This window comes from Gorilla gorilla, chromosome 1 (assembly GCF_029281585.2).
Source record: "Gorilla gorilla gorilla isolate KB3781 chromosome 1, NHGRI_mGorGor1-v2.1_pri, whole genome shotgun sequence".
Lineage (NCBI taxonomy): Eukaryota > Metazoa > Chordata > Mammalia > Primates > Hominidae > Gorilla > Gorilla gorilla.
Window position 1 is genome coordinate 236,738,560 of NC_073224.2, and position 15,791 is coordinate 236,754,350.

At 51.7% G+C, this 15,791-nt stretch overlaps 1 protein-coding gene across 2 annotated transcripts; it reads left to right on the forward strand.

The window, feature by feature from the left end:
- Window positions 1-108: 108 nt before the first annotated feature.
- On the forward strand, window positions 109-15,071 carry C1H1orf174 (chromosome 1 C1orf174 homolog). Of its 2 annotated transcripts, XM_019021004.4 has the most exons (4): window positions 109-4,352; window positions 11,865-11,978; window positions 13,116-13,604; window positions 14,134-15,071. In XM_019021004.4, the coding sequence occupies exons 1-4, from the start codon at window positions 4,338-4,340 to the stop codon at window positions 14,245-14,247; spliced, it is 732 nt and encodes a 243-aa protein (XP_018876549.2). In that variant the 5' UTR covers window positions 109-4,337; the 3' UTR covers window positions 14,248-15,071. The 2 variants fall into 2 exon arrangements, with proteins under 2 accessions (XP_018876549.2, XP_055208471.1); XM_055352496.2 differs by lacking the exon at window positions 11,865-11,978 and having other exon boundaries at window positions 4,238-4,352.
- The last annotated feature ends 720 nt before the right edge of the window (window positions 15,072-15,791 follow it).

Genomic DNA, 15,791 nt, shown 5'->3' on the forward strand with positions numbered 1-15,791 from the left:
CCGTGGTGTGGAGGTGGCTTCGGCCAAGCCTGGTTTTGGGGAACCCGGGAAGCCGTGGTGTGGAGGTGGCTTCGGCCGAGCCTGGTTTTCTGCTCCCTCCAGGGTCTCCTGCAATTCCACATGGCAGCTTGAGGTGGAGCGGGGGAGAGAATTCAAGATTGGCTCCTCTGCCCACGCCAACACCTCCCACCTCGTCAGGAGGGGTAGCCTGTCCAGATAGGGCTGCACTGCACATCCAGCCTTGACTAGGAGGCTCTGTTTCCCCCGGGTGGGCCTGAAAGGGGCCTGCATCCTACAGGATGAGGGAGGGAGAGGGGGCCCCAGCCACTTCCTCCCAGGATCCTCAGCCGACACCCCCAGCTCTGTGCTGTTGCCCATGTGGCCTCTCCCCCATGGCTCCCATCACACTGCAAATGTACAATTCTGTGTGATGATTCCATGCCTGGGCTCGCACCTGGCCCAGTCCCCAGAACACAGTGGAGCTTGATACCTTGAGTGAATGAGTGGATGCGCCATGCTCTGGGATAGCACCGGAGAAACGGTCCTGGCCTGCCACGGGGTCCTGGTAGAAGAGTGCAGAACACTAAAAGAGCAGTAACCGGCAGATTGAATGTAGGGGGCGGGGGAGCATCCAGGAAGGGCCCCCTGAGGACAGGAGATATAAGCTGAGTTGAGGTTTAACAAATGGATTAGCCAGGCAAAACGTGGGTTGGGGAGCTGGGGAAAGAAGGTTTTCAGGCACAGGGAAGTGGGGAAGAGGCTTTGCAGTGGTCAGGAGCTGAGGGAGGCACTGTGGATACCAGAGGGGCAGGGGAACAGGTGCTGGGACTCTGTGCGGCTGGAGCAGGGAGCGGCAATGGTGGGCAAGCTCAGAAGCTCTTCCGCACATTCATTCGACAAACACCTGCTGGGCACCCACAGTGTGCCAGGCACCATGCCAGGACTTACAGGCCACTCTAAGACTGTGGCTCTGGATCCCAGAAGCAGGGGATCACCCCAACAGCTGTGGGCTGCCCAGGCCAGAGGAAAAGGAGAGACCAGCCGTGAGGCTTCAAAGTCTAGAATTAACAGCAACCGGCATCTGATAGGATGTGGGCAGGGAGACAGAGACATTCACCAATGGCCTGGGTGTCAGGCCTTACAGCCGGGAGGCTGGAAACCATGCTCATCCCAGACCCGGGGAGACGACAGACCACAGTGGTGAAGGGAAGGAGAGTGCCCTTTGGGATGTTAAAAGTCCACATGGCTCGGAGCCCAGAGCCCCCATCGGGCAGGCGAGGCCAGGCAGTGAGGCATTCACATCAACTGGCACCAACCACAAACAAGACAGGCAAACACCAGCCAAGCCCCAGTGGATGAAAACTTTGAGCTCCCAAGGACTGGGAAATAAAACCACTGAACCAAGCTTATTGTGAAATCAATCTCTGCGAAAATGGGACAGGCTAGGTGTTTAACAAAGTATCGCTTGCTCTCATTTTTTTCTGAACAGCTGGCAGCGATTATATTAAGTTTCCATTTCAAACGCATTTCCTGCCAGTTACACATTTGTCTCCTCCCCTTCTGTACAACATGGATAATAACATGGGAGAAGCGCAGGGCTAGGAAGAGAGAGGGTACAACAGCCAGGTAGGACATGTGTGTGTGTGTGTGTACACCAGGGCTGCAAGCATCTTCACTCACTGCCGAAAGCAAAACCCCACGTGCAGTCTAATTTGAGGGCTCCACCTAATTACCAAACGTCACACTTCTAAAGAGAGTGGAGGCTGCATAGAGCTCAAGCTGGCAGGATCCTTAAATACTCTCCCTTCTCAGGCACTAAAAGGAGGCATCAGCTGCAAGTCTGGGCTTTGAGAGAGTCATACCGTAAGAACAGGCACACTGATGCTTTTGGAAGAGATTATGAATCACACCCTGCCTTGGAACAGTGCACAGAGGGACCCTGAGCAGGCCATGAAGCCACAATGCAATGCAGTTCACTTTTCAACCTTTGTAGTTTAAGTGGAAAACCTAATGCTTCTGACAAAACTGCCTGATTTAAATGTTCTCATTTGAAAAAAAATAATAATGATTTAAAAAGGAAATAAGACTCCCATTTATTTGCAAAGCACAGTACGGGCTGCTGGGTGCGCCCTGTGCCCGAGCACCTGGGAGCCAGCCCTGGACTGCGCAGCCACCTGCGGGCGGAGAGGGGAGGGGCCAGGTGTCCTCGGCCTCTGATGTGATTTCCACCCTGCGCCCTTTTCTGAAGACACACATCCTAGAGCCCAGAGAACTTGACGGCTGGAGGATTTAAGGCAAGGCTGGATTTCATTTCTATGTTGAAATTCTTAAGAAGAGAACAGTGTGCCGGGCGCGGTGGCTCACGCCTGTAATCCCAGCATTTTGGGAGGCCGCGGCAAGCGGACCACGAGGTCAGGAGATCGAGATCATCCTAGCTAACACGGTGAAACCCCGTCTCTACTAAAAATACAAAAAAATTAGCCGGGTGTGGTGGCAGGAGCCTGTAGTCCCAGCTACTCGGGAGGCTGAGGCAGGAGAATGGCGTGAACCCGGGAGGCAGAGCTTGCAGTGAGCCGAGATTGCGTCACTGCACTGTAGCCTGGGCGACACAGCGAGACTCCCGTCAAAAAAAAAAAAAAGAAAGAAAAGAAAAGAACAGTGGGCCTGGCATGGTGGCTCACGCCTGTAATCCCAGCACTTTGGGAGGCCAAGGTGGGCAGATTATTTGAGGTCAGGAGTTCAAGACCAGCCTGACCAACATGATGAAACCCCATCTCTACTAAAAATACAAAAATTAGCCAGGTGTGGTGGCGCCTGCCTGTAATCCCAGCTACTCAGGAGGCTGAGGCAGGAGAATCGCTTGAGCCCATGAGGCGGAGGTTGCAGTGAGCTGAGATCGCGCCACTGCACTCCAGCCTGGGTGACAGAGCGAGACTCCGTCTCAAAAAACAAACAAACAAACAAAAAAACCCACAACAGAACAGTGGTCCTCAGCTTTACAAACACCTCCCTCAGCGGCGGCCAAAGAGGACGCATCACAGCAGCCCAGGCCTGCTAGGGGCGTGTTTGCTGGAGGAGGCGAGGCCGCCGTGTGTCCATCCAGACCTGATAGGGCGTGGCCATAGGAGGAGGCGTGGCCGCTGCGGGTCCACCCAGGCCTGCTAGGAGTGTGGCCATTGGAAACGGCGTGGCCGCTGCGAGTCCATTTTGGCCCCGGAGAGTAACGGGACGGCAGAGGGGTCATTTCCCGCCTTGCACGTAACGGGGGGCGAAAACCGGCCCCCAGCCCGACGCCGGACCCTGGCCTCCTGGGCCCACTGACGGCCTCCACTAAGGCCCCCTCCCGCCCGCAACATGGGGGACAGCTGAGGCCACTTCCCGGGCGGGCCACCCCAACCCAAAGCGGCATGTCGCGGGGCAGCACAGCCTGCGACAAGCGCGCAAAGCTCCCCAGCGGGGCCGCAGCAAGGGCAGGCCTGGGAGTCCCTCGCGCTGCTCAAGGCCGCTAACCGGCATTCAGAAACCAGCGCTCTGCGGCACTGGAGAAAGCACTTCCCGCCCTCCTGCAGGCTGTTAGCCAGGGGATGCAAAGGGAGGGGCCCCTCACGGACGTCCCGCCCGCCCCTCTCAAACATGGCGGCCACAGGCGCACCAAGGGAAGAGCCCCTCACAAACATGGCCGTCCGCCCCTCTCGTACATGGCGCCAAAGAGGCTTCAAGGGAAGCACCCCTCACGAACATGGTTGCCTGCCCCTCTCAAACATAGCGGCCACAGGCGCACCAAGAGAAGCGCCCCTTACAAACATGGCCGTCTGCCCCTCTCAAACATGGTGGCCAAAGAGGCTTCAAGGGAAGCGCCCCTCAAGAACACGGTTGCTCGCCCCTCAAGAACATAGTTGCCCACCCCGCTCAAACATGGCGGCCACAGGTGCACCATGGGAAGCGCCGTTCACGAACATGGCCGTCTGCCCCTTTCAAATATGGCGAACACAGAAGCTACAAAAAAAGCACTCCCCGCAAACATAATCTCTCAGGCCTGCCACGGGCGTGGGAAACATAGCGGCTACAAGGGGTGCCAAGGGACGCGCCCTCATGAACATGGCCGGCCACAGGCCGACTTCTGCTCCAGTGTCCCACCACTGGCCCAAGGCCCGCGAGCTTCGCCCGCCGCTTACGAAAGAGCCAACACTGTGGGGGTCACATGACGAGGGTGCTGCGCTGTGATTGGCTGTGTTGACGTCGGACGCCGCCGCGGCGCGCTCTGCAGACTCCGGGTAGCCGCTCCGCCGGGACGCGTTGGCCGGGGCGCGCGGTGCTTGGCTGCGGTGCTCACACTCATGAGGAGCCGGAAGGTGAGGGCTGGGTCCCGGCAGCAGCTGCGCCGGGCAGGGCGGGGACTCTGGGCCACCTGCTGTCTGGAGAACCGGGGCAGGGTCACGGGGTGCCTGTGGCCTAGGAGCGGCCTCCGCTTGGGCCTCGCCCCCGGAAGGAGTTGGGGGCTCCAGGCCACGCTCCCGGGAGAAGGAGGGCTGCCAGGTCACGCCCCTGTGAAAAGGGGGCTCCGGGCCACGCCCCTGGGAGGAAGGGAGCTCCCAGGCCACGCCCCCAGGAGAAGGGGAGTTCCCAGGCCATACCCCCGGGAGAATGGGGGCTCCGGGCCACGCCCTCGGGAGAAGTGGAGCTCACAGGTCACGTCCCCGGGAGAAGGAGGGCTGCCAGGTCACGCCCCTGTGAAAAGGGGGCTCCGGGCCACGCCCCTGGGAGAAGGGGAGCTCCCAGGCCACGCCCCCGGGAGAACGGGAGCTCCCAGGCCACGCCCCCAGGAGAAGGGGAGTTCCCAGGCCATACCCCCGGGAGAATGGGGGCTCCGGGCCACGCCCTCGGGAGAAGTGGAGCTCACAGGTCACGTCCCCGGGAGAAGGGGGCTCCCAGGTTACCCACCCCCGCAGAAGGGGGGCTCTGGGCCACACCCCCGAGAGAAGGGGAGCTCCCAGGCCATGCCCCCGGGAGAAGGGGGGCTCCGGTCCACGCCCTCGGGAGAAGTGGAGCTCACAGTTCACGTCCTGGGCAACAGGGGGGCTCCCAGGTGACGCCCCCTTGAAGGGAGGTTTCAGGCCACTTTCCTAGGAAGGTGGGGCACCCTCTCCAGAACTGGTTTCAACTCCTGGTAGCGCTGGATGCTGCAGAGCTGAGTTTGTGCCCCTCAACTGCTGCCACTCCAATGGAGGTCACACAGCAAGTGACCTCAGCTTGGCCCCATCTACTTAATGTGCTAAAAGTGGGGTGATGAGGGATCCACCAAGAGGGTGGTGAGGATTGAAGGGGGGTGCCGGTGTCTGGCAAGGGGCAAGTGCTCATTGCGTGGGTGTAACAGTTAAGGCGAAGGACCCTTTTCACAGTGGACCCGGCGCGGGTCCAGGTCCACTTGGGAGGCTCTGAGCTGCGTGGAGGCTCTCCTGGTTTGTTCAAATGGAGTGGCCACGTGTGAATTCCAACTCCTTTTACTATTTTTATCTTTGAACCAAAACTTGTCTCCTGTAGGCGCGTATACTTGGATCTTTTTTAAAATCCAGTCTGGTAGTTTCTGCCTTTTGATTGAATTGTTTAGCCCATGCACATTTAATATTATTGATACACTGTAGTTAGGTTTACATTTGCCATTTTACTTTTTCTTTTCTTTATACAAGTCTGTCTTTTTCTTCCCCTGTTCCTTCTTTAAGTGGATTAAAGTGAATATTTCCTAATGTAGCATTTTAATTTAATGATTTTTTTCACAACTTTTTTGGGTTTTTTCCAGTGCTTGCTCTATGTTTTACCATATACATCTTAATCTTCATATTCTCCATATACATCTTAAGCTTCAGATTTGTACTAGGTTAATTCCAAGTGATACAGAAATGTTACTCTTATATGGTTATTTTTGTGGTATTTTGTTATATGTATTACATCTGATCATGTCACAAACTCAACAGTACTGTGTTATCGTTATTACTTTCTGTCTGTGGTCATTTCCTTAGCCAGTAGGGGTTTGCTTTCACCCACTTTCTTTGTTTTGTTATTGGCAAATAGAGTACATGTCTGTATATATTATATACATATTATTGTATACAATTGCTTTTTAAATTAAGAGAAGGAGGTAGAGGAATAGGCATTTAAGCTATATAAGAACATAATTACCTTTACTGGTGCTGTTTTTGTGTGTGTGTGGTTTTGAATTACTGTCTGGGGTCACTTGCTTTCAGCCTGATGAACTTCTTTTAGTGTTTCTTGTAAAGTGAGTTTTGTTGTTGTTGTTGTTGTTGTTGTAAAGTGAGTTTTGTTGTTGTTGTTGTTGTTTTGCTTTGAGACCAGAGTCTCACTCTGTTGCCCAGGCTGGAGTGCAGAGGTGTGATCTCGGCCCACTGCAACCTCTGCCTCCCGGGTTCAAGTGATTCTCGCCTCAGCCTCTGGAATGGCTGGGATTACAGGAGCCTGCCCCTACGCCCAGCTAATTTTTGTGTTTTTACTGGAGACAGGTTTTCACCATGTTGGCCAGGCTGGTCTAAAACTCCTGACCTCAGGTGATCACTGCCTCAGCCTCCCAAAGTGGTGGGATTACAGGCATGAGCCACCATGCCCAGCCCATTTTTGAAGTATAGTTTTGCTGGATATAGGATTCTTGGTTGACAGGTTTGTTTGAGCATGTTGAATATGTTTGAATATTCTCCATTGTTTCAGTCAGTTCATTTATTGAGGTTCCCTTCTAAGTGGCTTTCTTCTTGGGGCTTTCAAGATTTTGTTCTCTTTCAAGATTTTGCCTTTGATCTTTGTATTTTTACAGTGATGTGTCTGTGGATCTCTTTGCATGTATCCTATTTGGAGTTCTGTTCATTAAGATTCCTGGATATGGGGCTAGGCGCGGTGGCTCACACCTGTAATCCCAGCACTTTGGGAGGCTGAGGCAGGCGGATCACGAGGTCAGGAGATTGATACCATCCTGGCTAACACAGTGAAACCCTATCTCTACTAAAAATACAAAAAATTAGCGGGGCATGGTGGCGGGCGCCTGTAGTCCCAGCTACTTGGGAGTCTGAGGCGGGAGAATGGCATGAACCTGGGAGGCGGAGCTTGCAGTGAGCCAAGATTATGCCACTGTACTGCAGCCTGGGTGACAGAGTGAGACTCCGTCTCAAAAAAAAAAATATTCCTGGATATGTAGGTTAATGTTTTTCTGTAAATTTGAGAAGTTCTCAGCCATTGTTTCTTCAAATATTTTTTCTGCTCCTTTCTCTCTGCATTCCTGGTGGTTCTTATTTTGTGTATGTTAGTGCACTTAATGATGTCCAGCATTTCTCTACAGCTTGCTTTATTTTTCTTCGTTCTTTTTTTCTCTGTGTTCTTCAGCATGCATAATCTATCGATCTGTCTTCAAGTTTGCTTATCCTGCCAGTTCAGTTCTATTAAGCCCTTCTAGTGAATTTTGTTATTTCAGGTTTTGTACTTTTCTACTCCAGAATTTCCATTTGGTTTTTAAGTAATTTCTCTTTATTGATAGTCTCTTTGATGCAGCATTATCTTATGTTTCTTCTTTATTCATGATCTTGATATTGTTTATCATGGCTACCTTGGTCCTTTATATATGTATAAATCCAACATCTGGTCACTCTCACAGACGGCTTCTGTGGCCTGCTTTTATTCCAGTGTATGAGCCTAGTTTTCTTTTTCTTTGAGTGCTTCATAATTTTTTGTTGGAATTATGCCTTCATAATTTTTTTGACATTTTAGACAATATATTTTAGCAATTCTGGGTACTGTCCCCAACCCTGGGGCTTGTCATTGTTAATATGCTTATTTGTTTAGCAACTGGGTAGATTGTTTTGATAAAGTATATTTCCCCTGCCACAGTGTTCAGCCTGTGATGTTGCTGGTGGGGGGTGGCACCCAGCCACTCTGGATGACAGTGGTTTTAGTGAGGTCCTTTTCCTCTTTCCCTGACCACATCCAGCTGTTGAACTTCGCTAATGCCAGGTTATTGTGCTGTTCTCAGCAACAGCCTGGGCATAAGTTGCTCTACAAACCAATCCAATCAAATTGTGGCTTCTTCGAAGGGATACTTTCTAAGGTCAGTGTTTGGTTAGTTTGTTCTGTGTCCAAGAGGCCTCCTCCCAGCCGTGTTAGTCTCTGGTTCTCTCCTGCGAACTGGTTGGCCTACAATTTGGCCTATTGCTTGATTCTCCACTGCCTCCACCCCCTTCATCACAGCCTCCACGGTACTTGAACAGCTCCCTTAGGCCGGAACTTCTCCACATTCCATGTCAGGGAATTTGGTGCCTTTGGGCAGATGTGAGAGCTGTCTGTTGAGTTGCCTGCCTCTCACCCAGGCAGAGCCTCTGAGCCAGGGCCTGCAGGTGAGGACAGTAATGGGCTCCTCTCTGAATGGGGGCTGGGGGAGCTAGCAGCAGCCTGAGATCCTCCAAATGTGTCTTCCCCAGCCTGGAACCACCTCATATCTAGGACGGGGTTGATGGGCCCCAGTCTTCTTGGTTCACTGGGTGGAGCCTCTTGCAGAGGCCCAAACCCTACTCGTAGAATGGAGCCAAGGTGAAGCCTTCATTCTACACATAGAGTCTGAGCAGAAAGGAGGGCCCCTCTTCTCAATCCTACTCACTCAGGACCTGGTCTCAGTCACAGGTGGGATGAGAGCAGAAAGGGAAGCACTGCTGTCCTGCCTCTCCTGGGAAGACACCCCGCTGCCCGGGAGCTGGGGAGGTGGCCCTGTGTTCTTGGCTGCAGCAGGACGGAGCTCAAGTGCCACAGACTCTCCGTGTCCTTACCACACGTATGTAGGTGTTCTGGAGCAAGTGTTTCTTCATTTGCTGGGTGCCCATAGGACCATTTCCAAAGGCTCTCTAAATGGCTGTTTTGGGACTGCTCATCGCTCTCTGAGTAGAAGGTCAGTGAAGCTCCTCGAGCCGTCATGTTGAAGTCAGTCTCGGCCAGCCCTTTTGGAGAAACCATGTTTGTGCTTCTGACATACCAGTTATTAAACAATCTACTGGAATGAGGAGAATCTCAGTGATGAGAAAGTCTTTCCTTTTTTGGACTGTGGGAGCCATCCAAGCTGCCCAGCTGCAGAGCAGGAATCTGCAAGTGAGACTGTGACCAATTCTTGACATTTTGGAGTTGACACCTTAGAGGTGGTTAATCCATGATGAAACTGAAGCTAAGCCGCTGTCATGTTTTGACTCCTGTCAATCCGGAGTGGACAGCAAATGGCCTGCTCAGGTGTCTGTTAACAGCCAGCACTTCCAGGCCCACCAGATCCTCAGGTGTCTGTTAACAGCCAGCGCTTCCAGGCCCACCAGATCATCTGGCTTTTCTCTGCAGAAGGGGCCAAAAGGTCCACCTGATGAACCTGTCGCACGCGAAAAGTTCAGAACCACTGCTGCCAAGATGCTGACAGAAGCCTTGAGAAGCACCTGCTGCGGGAAAAGACGTGCAGGCGTAGAACACAGAGCAGGTGGCAGCTTCTTCAGTTCAATCCCCACCTCAGGCAGTTGTTGGGGGTCATATCTAGGGTGAGCTGTGGTGATGGAACAGAGATTTGGAAGCCAGGCATCACTCGTATAACCTCATAAGCTCCTTACCCAAGTTGTCCTCATCTGAAATGGGTGTGCCACTCCTTTGAAGCTGTTCAGGCACCGAGCTGGGCTCCCCACACAGCATACTCCAGCACAGAGCAGCAAAGCGTCCGGAGGAGGGCTCACAGCAGGGAGGAGAGGAGGGGCAGTGGCTTTCTGGGTCAGAGATGTCTTTTCCCTACGAGGCACGTGATGGCGTTTTAGGGAGATGGGCTTGTTTAAGACCCAGTGGGAGGATTTTGATGAGAGATGTTTATGGCAACTCTTAGCAAGTTCTGTAACCTCTGTTGCCTCAGTCCCCTTGGTGTAACTGTGACCATGACGTCTGCCGGGGCTCTCAGCAAAGCCCTGCCCTTGTGAGAGGACGGAGGCCCAGCCCCCGGTGTGCTGTGGTAGCAGGCACTTCACCCAGCCTGTGGGCACCTGGCGTGTCCTGTGTACAGCAGGCGGGCGTCCTGGCCTCCGGTGGGCTGCTGCCTGCTCTTCTCCCTCCTGTTTCAGACACACACTCTGACTGCCACAGTATCACAGGACCTTGGAGCTGCCACCCCACAGGGCTTCTGGAGCTGTCTTGGGCTACGGGGTGCATGGCAGAGACAGATTATTTCTTTTTTTTTTTTTTTTTTTTTTTTTGAGACGGAGTCTCGCTCTGTCACCCAGGCTGGTGTGCAGTGGCACAATCTCGGCTCACTGCAAGCTCCGCCTCCTGGGTTCACGCCATTCTCCTGCCTTAGCCTCCCGAGTAGCTGGGACTACAGGCGCCCACCACCACGCCCGGCTAATTTTTTGTATTTTTAGTAGAGACGGGGTTTCACTGTGTTAGCCGGGATGGTCTCGATCTCCTGACCTCGTGATCCACCTGCCTCAGCCTCCCAAAGTGCTGGGATTACAGGCGTGAGCCACCACGCCCAGCCGAGACAGATTATTTCTGTGTTTTATTTTTTTGTTTTTTTCCTTTTTTTATTTCTCTTATCTGCTGTTGGGCAGGGCACTCTTCATCCGTCCCCTTCTGGGTTCCAGTTCTAGGGCCTGTTGGCAGCAGCTCTTGGGCCTTTCCTGGCCATGTCAACCTGCATTGCTCCTGTTTGTTGCTTCTACTACTCACACTCATTCCTTTCGAGTTTTCTAAGTGCAGTGTGGTATTCTGGACTGGATTCTGGAACAGAAAAACAGTTCATGGAGAAACCGATAAAATACAAATAAAATCTATAGTTTAGTGAAGAGTACCGTAATGTCACTAATTTCTTAATGTTGACAATGTCCTGTAGTTGTTTAACATTAGTGGAAGCTGAGTGAAGGCTACATGGCAACTCCCTGTATTATTTTATTATTATTATTTTTTCAGAGACACGGTCTCACTCTGTCACCCAGGTGGAGTGCAGTGGTGCAGTCATAGCTCACTGCAGCCTCAAACTCCTGGGATCAAGCGATCCTCTCACCTCAGCCTCCCACATAGCTGGGACTACAGGTGCACACCACCACACCTGGCTAATTTTTTAAAAATTTTTTTAAAGATGGGATCTCGCTGTGTTGCCCAGGCTGGTCTTGAACTCCTGGGCTCGAGTGGTCCTCCTACCTCAGCTTCCCAAGTAGCTGGGATTACAGGTGTGAGCTATCACAGCAGTTTCTTTGTACTATTTTTTGCAACTTTTCTGAATACCGAAAATTATTCCTAAATAGTTATTTTAAACGTTATGTCTTTAATTAATTTCTTTCTTGTTATTAGAAGAGTTTGCTTTGCATTCAGGATAAAAGAGAGGTGGACCAGTTTGTTAATATTAAAATTTGTGAGACAGTCGCTAGCTGCATTCAACTAATAGAATAGGACTCTAATTTGAGGAAGAGGAACTTTGGTTTCCTCATGTTACCTTTTTTTAAGAACTTTGACAACGTATGAAAGTTGGAGAGCCTTCTAAGGAAGGGCATCTGCTGCTTATTCTAAACCCTTTGAAGTTGACTTAATTTCCACTAAAGGACAAATGGTGGCTACTAGAAATATACAAGATAAGGGGGACAGATCGTCCCAAGCCTCCAAGATCGTGGAAATAGTAGATCCTGTATCCTAAACCCAGGCACAATTTCGTTTGGATTTACACATTCGGGCCACAGCTGTCTCCACAAAGATGATAAAATCCTGGGAGCAGGAGGGGCTGTCTTCGGGTGTTCTTTAGGTGGGAAATTCTCGTCTGCACGTTCATGCTCCCTTCCGGAGAGCGCTCTCTGAGTGGCTCTCAATCTGTGTAGCTCACAGGTGCAGTGCGGTCTTCAGCGCGCTTGAAAGCACGAAGTTGTTCGGCAGCCAGGTTGGCCTCTGCCCAGGAAGTCGCTGGTTCCACGTCTGCCAAGACAGCATGTCTGGTGAGCCCTGTTACCGTGGAGAACGCCAAGATTCTGACTCGAGGGTCCACTTTTATACAAAATTGCCACTCCAAGATGTGTTGCTTTAGAAAAATATCGAATGTTACTTATCTGCCAGAGGGAGACTATTGCAGATGAAAAGGTGACAGCACTGTAATTGCCTTCAGAGAAAGACGCACTCGGCAGGCCAGGGCTGGCTCTCCTAGCACCCGCCCACCCGTGTGTGTCTAGACCCGGGCCCTGATCCTAGCACCTGCCCACCCATGTGTGTGTCTAGACCCAGGCCCTGATCCTAGCACCTGCCCACCCGTGTGTGTGTCTAGACCCAGTCTCTGATCCTAGCACCCGCCCACCCGTGTGTGTGTCTAGACCCAGTCTCTGATCCTAGCACCCGCCCACCCGTGTGTGTGTGTGTCTAGACCAGGCTTTGAGGCCACTTGTGCTCATCGCTCTGCTCTTAGCGTGCTATCGAGTCATGCTGGCCCATTGCCGTGCAGCCTCACCGCCAGAGGCTGGAAGAGAAAGGCAGAGTGGGTGGGGAAAGGAATCTCATGCCGTCTGCCGTTCACCCTAGCCCAGCCATCGATTCCGAGGAGCGAGTTCCTGAACTTACCGGTGAAGTAGAGCCGCTTCCCGGAGCCTACAGCTGAGGAGTTAGGACTTGGCCATATGCCAGCGTGTAGCACAGAGTTTTGCTCATAATGAGGTGCTTGGTAAAATTTTGTCAAAGTCAATTTAACAAATATTTCTTGAGCACCTACTGTGTGCCAGGCACTAATCGGTGAATAAAGCAAAGGCCCCTGCCTTCACAGAGCTTATGCCCTAGCAGAAATGAATGAAAGCTGGATTCTTTTACTGTAATTGTATAATATATAAATATATGCTTCAGAATTCACCTCAGGAGCTGTAACACCACTAGGGAAAACTGAAAGTGTAGGAGTGATGTGGGGTGTGTCTAGATTCAGTCTCACTTGTGTTTTGTCCCTTGGTGGCAAAACAGTGAAATGACGATCTGTGAAAGTTGTGGTCACAGCATCTTTATCATTTCCGACGTGAGAAGAAATACTAGCCTCTGGATTGAGGCCTGTTTTATTTGCTAGGTATGTCTGGTTCCCCTTACATTTTTTTTCTTGACAGACTTCCTCATCCCACAAAGCCACAGACAGGCGAACGTCCAAGAAGTTCAAATGTGACAAAGGACATCTTGTGAAGTCAGAATTACAGAAGCTTGTCCCTAAGAATGACAGCGCTTCTTTGCCAAAAGTGACACCTGAGACCCCTTGTGAAAATGAGTTTGCTGCAGGCAGTGCCTTGCTTCCAGGCAGTGAGGCTGGCATTTCTGTGCAGCAGGGAGCTGCAAGTCTTCCTCTCGGTGGCTGCAGAGTTGTGAGTGACTCTCACTTAGCAAAGACTAAAGATGGCCTGTCCGTGCCAAAACACAGTGCCGGGTCCGGAGCAGAAGAATCCAACAGCAGCTCCACTGTGCAGAAGCAGAATGAGCCAGGGCTACAGACAGAGGATGTGCAGAAGCCACCACTTCAGATGGACAACAGCGTCTTTCTAGATGACGACAGCAATCAGCCAATGCCCGTGAGCCGGTTCTTTGGAAACGTTGAGCTCATGCAGGTAAGAGCGGCGCCTTCCTCCTCCCGTGGGTACTCAGGCAGCAGCTGCACATTCAGGTCACACACTCCCCACTCAGTGCAGGTAAATAATGCCTCGACACAACATTAAACATAAACTAATCATTTTAACCCACGAGGAGAAAATGAAACCGTTGGCTAATTGGGGGCCCTCCCTGCATCTCCCAAGCTGAGAATCACTGCTCTCGGGAAAGGTGGCGGCGGGAGGGGTCCCTCCCGCAGCCACAGGTGTGTTTCCATGAAATCAGGTTTGTGGTTTTTTTGAACATCCACCCCACGCTTGCTGTTGCTTTCTTTTGTTTTGAACCCAGCACCTTTCCTTCTCTTTACTCGATCAGCCCAGTAGGGAGGAAGCTCTCATCTAGAAGCGAGTGCGGGGACTCAGGCATTTTCACGCGTCTAAAAGGGAAGAGTGCTCTGTGAGCCCTAGAGCCGCTGGGTGGGGCACATTGCAAATGCGGGTGCAGATATGTATTGCTCATGACTGAAGTCATGTTTTCTTCTCCTCTAAGGACCTCCCACCTGCGTCTTCATCTTGTCCTTCAATGAGCAGACGAGAGTTCAGAAAAATGCATTTCAGAGCCAAAGATGATGATGATGACGACGATGATGGTGCAGAAATGTAGAGGCCACACAAAATAACGGCCTTGAGTATTTAGTACCATTAACAATTTGACAGTTTAGCACATTACAAGATTTATATAAAATGTATCTCCAAGAGAATGTCTTAATCAAACTTCAGAACTGACCCATCTAAGTCAATAGTGCAAAGCACCCAATACCTGTGGAGGATGTACTCATGGGAACTAAAACTCAAACCGTCTTGGAGGTTGCAAAGCTGCTGTACTGTGCCAATGTCCTTTCTTTTTTTTTTTTTTTTTTCCTTGGAGACAGAGTTTCTCTCTTGTCGCCCAGGCTGGAGTGCAGTGGCGCGATCTCGGCTCACTGCAACCTCCACCTCCTGGGTTCAAGTGATTCTCCTGCCTCAGCCTCCTGAGTAGCTGGGATTACAGGCATACGCCACCACACCCAGCTAGTTTTTGTATTATTAGTAGACACGGGGGTTTCTCCATGTTGGCCAGGCTGGTCTCAAACTCCTGACCTCGTGATACGCCCGCCTCAGCCTCCCAAAGTGCTGGGATTACAGGCGTGAGCCACCATGCCCGGCCAGTGTCCTTTCTTAGACACGTACATACATGATGATGGCTTGAGTCAGCTGCAGGGCAGTGGGCTTAATGAGAGGGATCTTTGTAAAGACAGCTCTTCCCTTCAGCTCAGTAGCTTTGGTCATAGGCAAGTTTGTTTTCCATTATCATAATTTGATGATTCTTGTGATGAATTCAATGCTAGTTCTTAAAGAACTCTTTTATTTCTGTATGTGGAGCTAATGTTTACCTTGGAAATTTTGCAAAATACATGTAAGAAAGAAATAAAATATATTTTGAAAATATTTTGAAAGCAGTCGTATGTTCGTAAAACCAGATTCCTTTCTCAATGCCTGGGAGCCGAGTGGAGGAAACACATCCTGCCTCAGTCTCATGCTCCCAAATGCTCATAACGCTGGGTCCATCTTTTTTTTTTTTCTGAGACTGAGTCTCACTCTGTTGCCCAGGCTGGAGTGCAGTGGCACAATCTCGGCTCACTGCAACCTCTGCCTCCCGGGTTCAAGCGATTCTCCAGGCTCAGCCTCCCAGGTAGCTGGGATTACAGGCATGTACCACCATGCCTGGCTAATTTTTTGTATTTTTAGTAGAGACGGGGTTCCACCATGTTGGCCAGGCTGGTCTCGAACTCCTGGCCTCAGGTGATCCGCCTGCCTCGGCCTCCCACAGTGCTGGGATGACAGGCGTGAGCCACCGCGCCCAGCACGGGTCCATCTTTTAGACCTGTTAACCACTGAGGCCCCCGGGACAGGGCCTCTTCCCTTCTCTCGAGTGTACTTCCGCTCCCACTTGTCTGCCACAGAAGTGTCGGGCTTTCCTATCCTGTGTGGTGGAGACGGTCAGCCATCCAGCGAAGGCCATGCTCTCCTCCAGGCCATAGAGAGGTCTGTGTGCAGCTGCCCGACGAGAACTGCACTCCCCAGCCCCAGCGGCGTCGGAGCACCTCACCATGTGTTCTCGCCCAGGGCAGTGGAGACAAGCCATTGGGAGTGCTCCCTCCACGGCCT

Excerpts from the sequence above, each read along its gene's own strand:
- C1H1orf174 (XM_019021004.4), top strand. Across the intron at positions 11,979-13,115 it reads CTGCCAAGACAGCATGTCTG|ACTTCCTCATCCCACAAAGC; the intron begins GTGAGCCCTGTT and ends TTTTCTTGACAG. Across the intron at positions 13,605-14,133 it reads GAAACGTTGAGCTCATGCAG|GACCTCCCACCTGCGTCTTC; the intron begins GTAAGAGCGGCG and ends TTCTCCTCTAAG.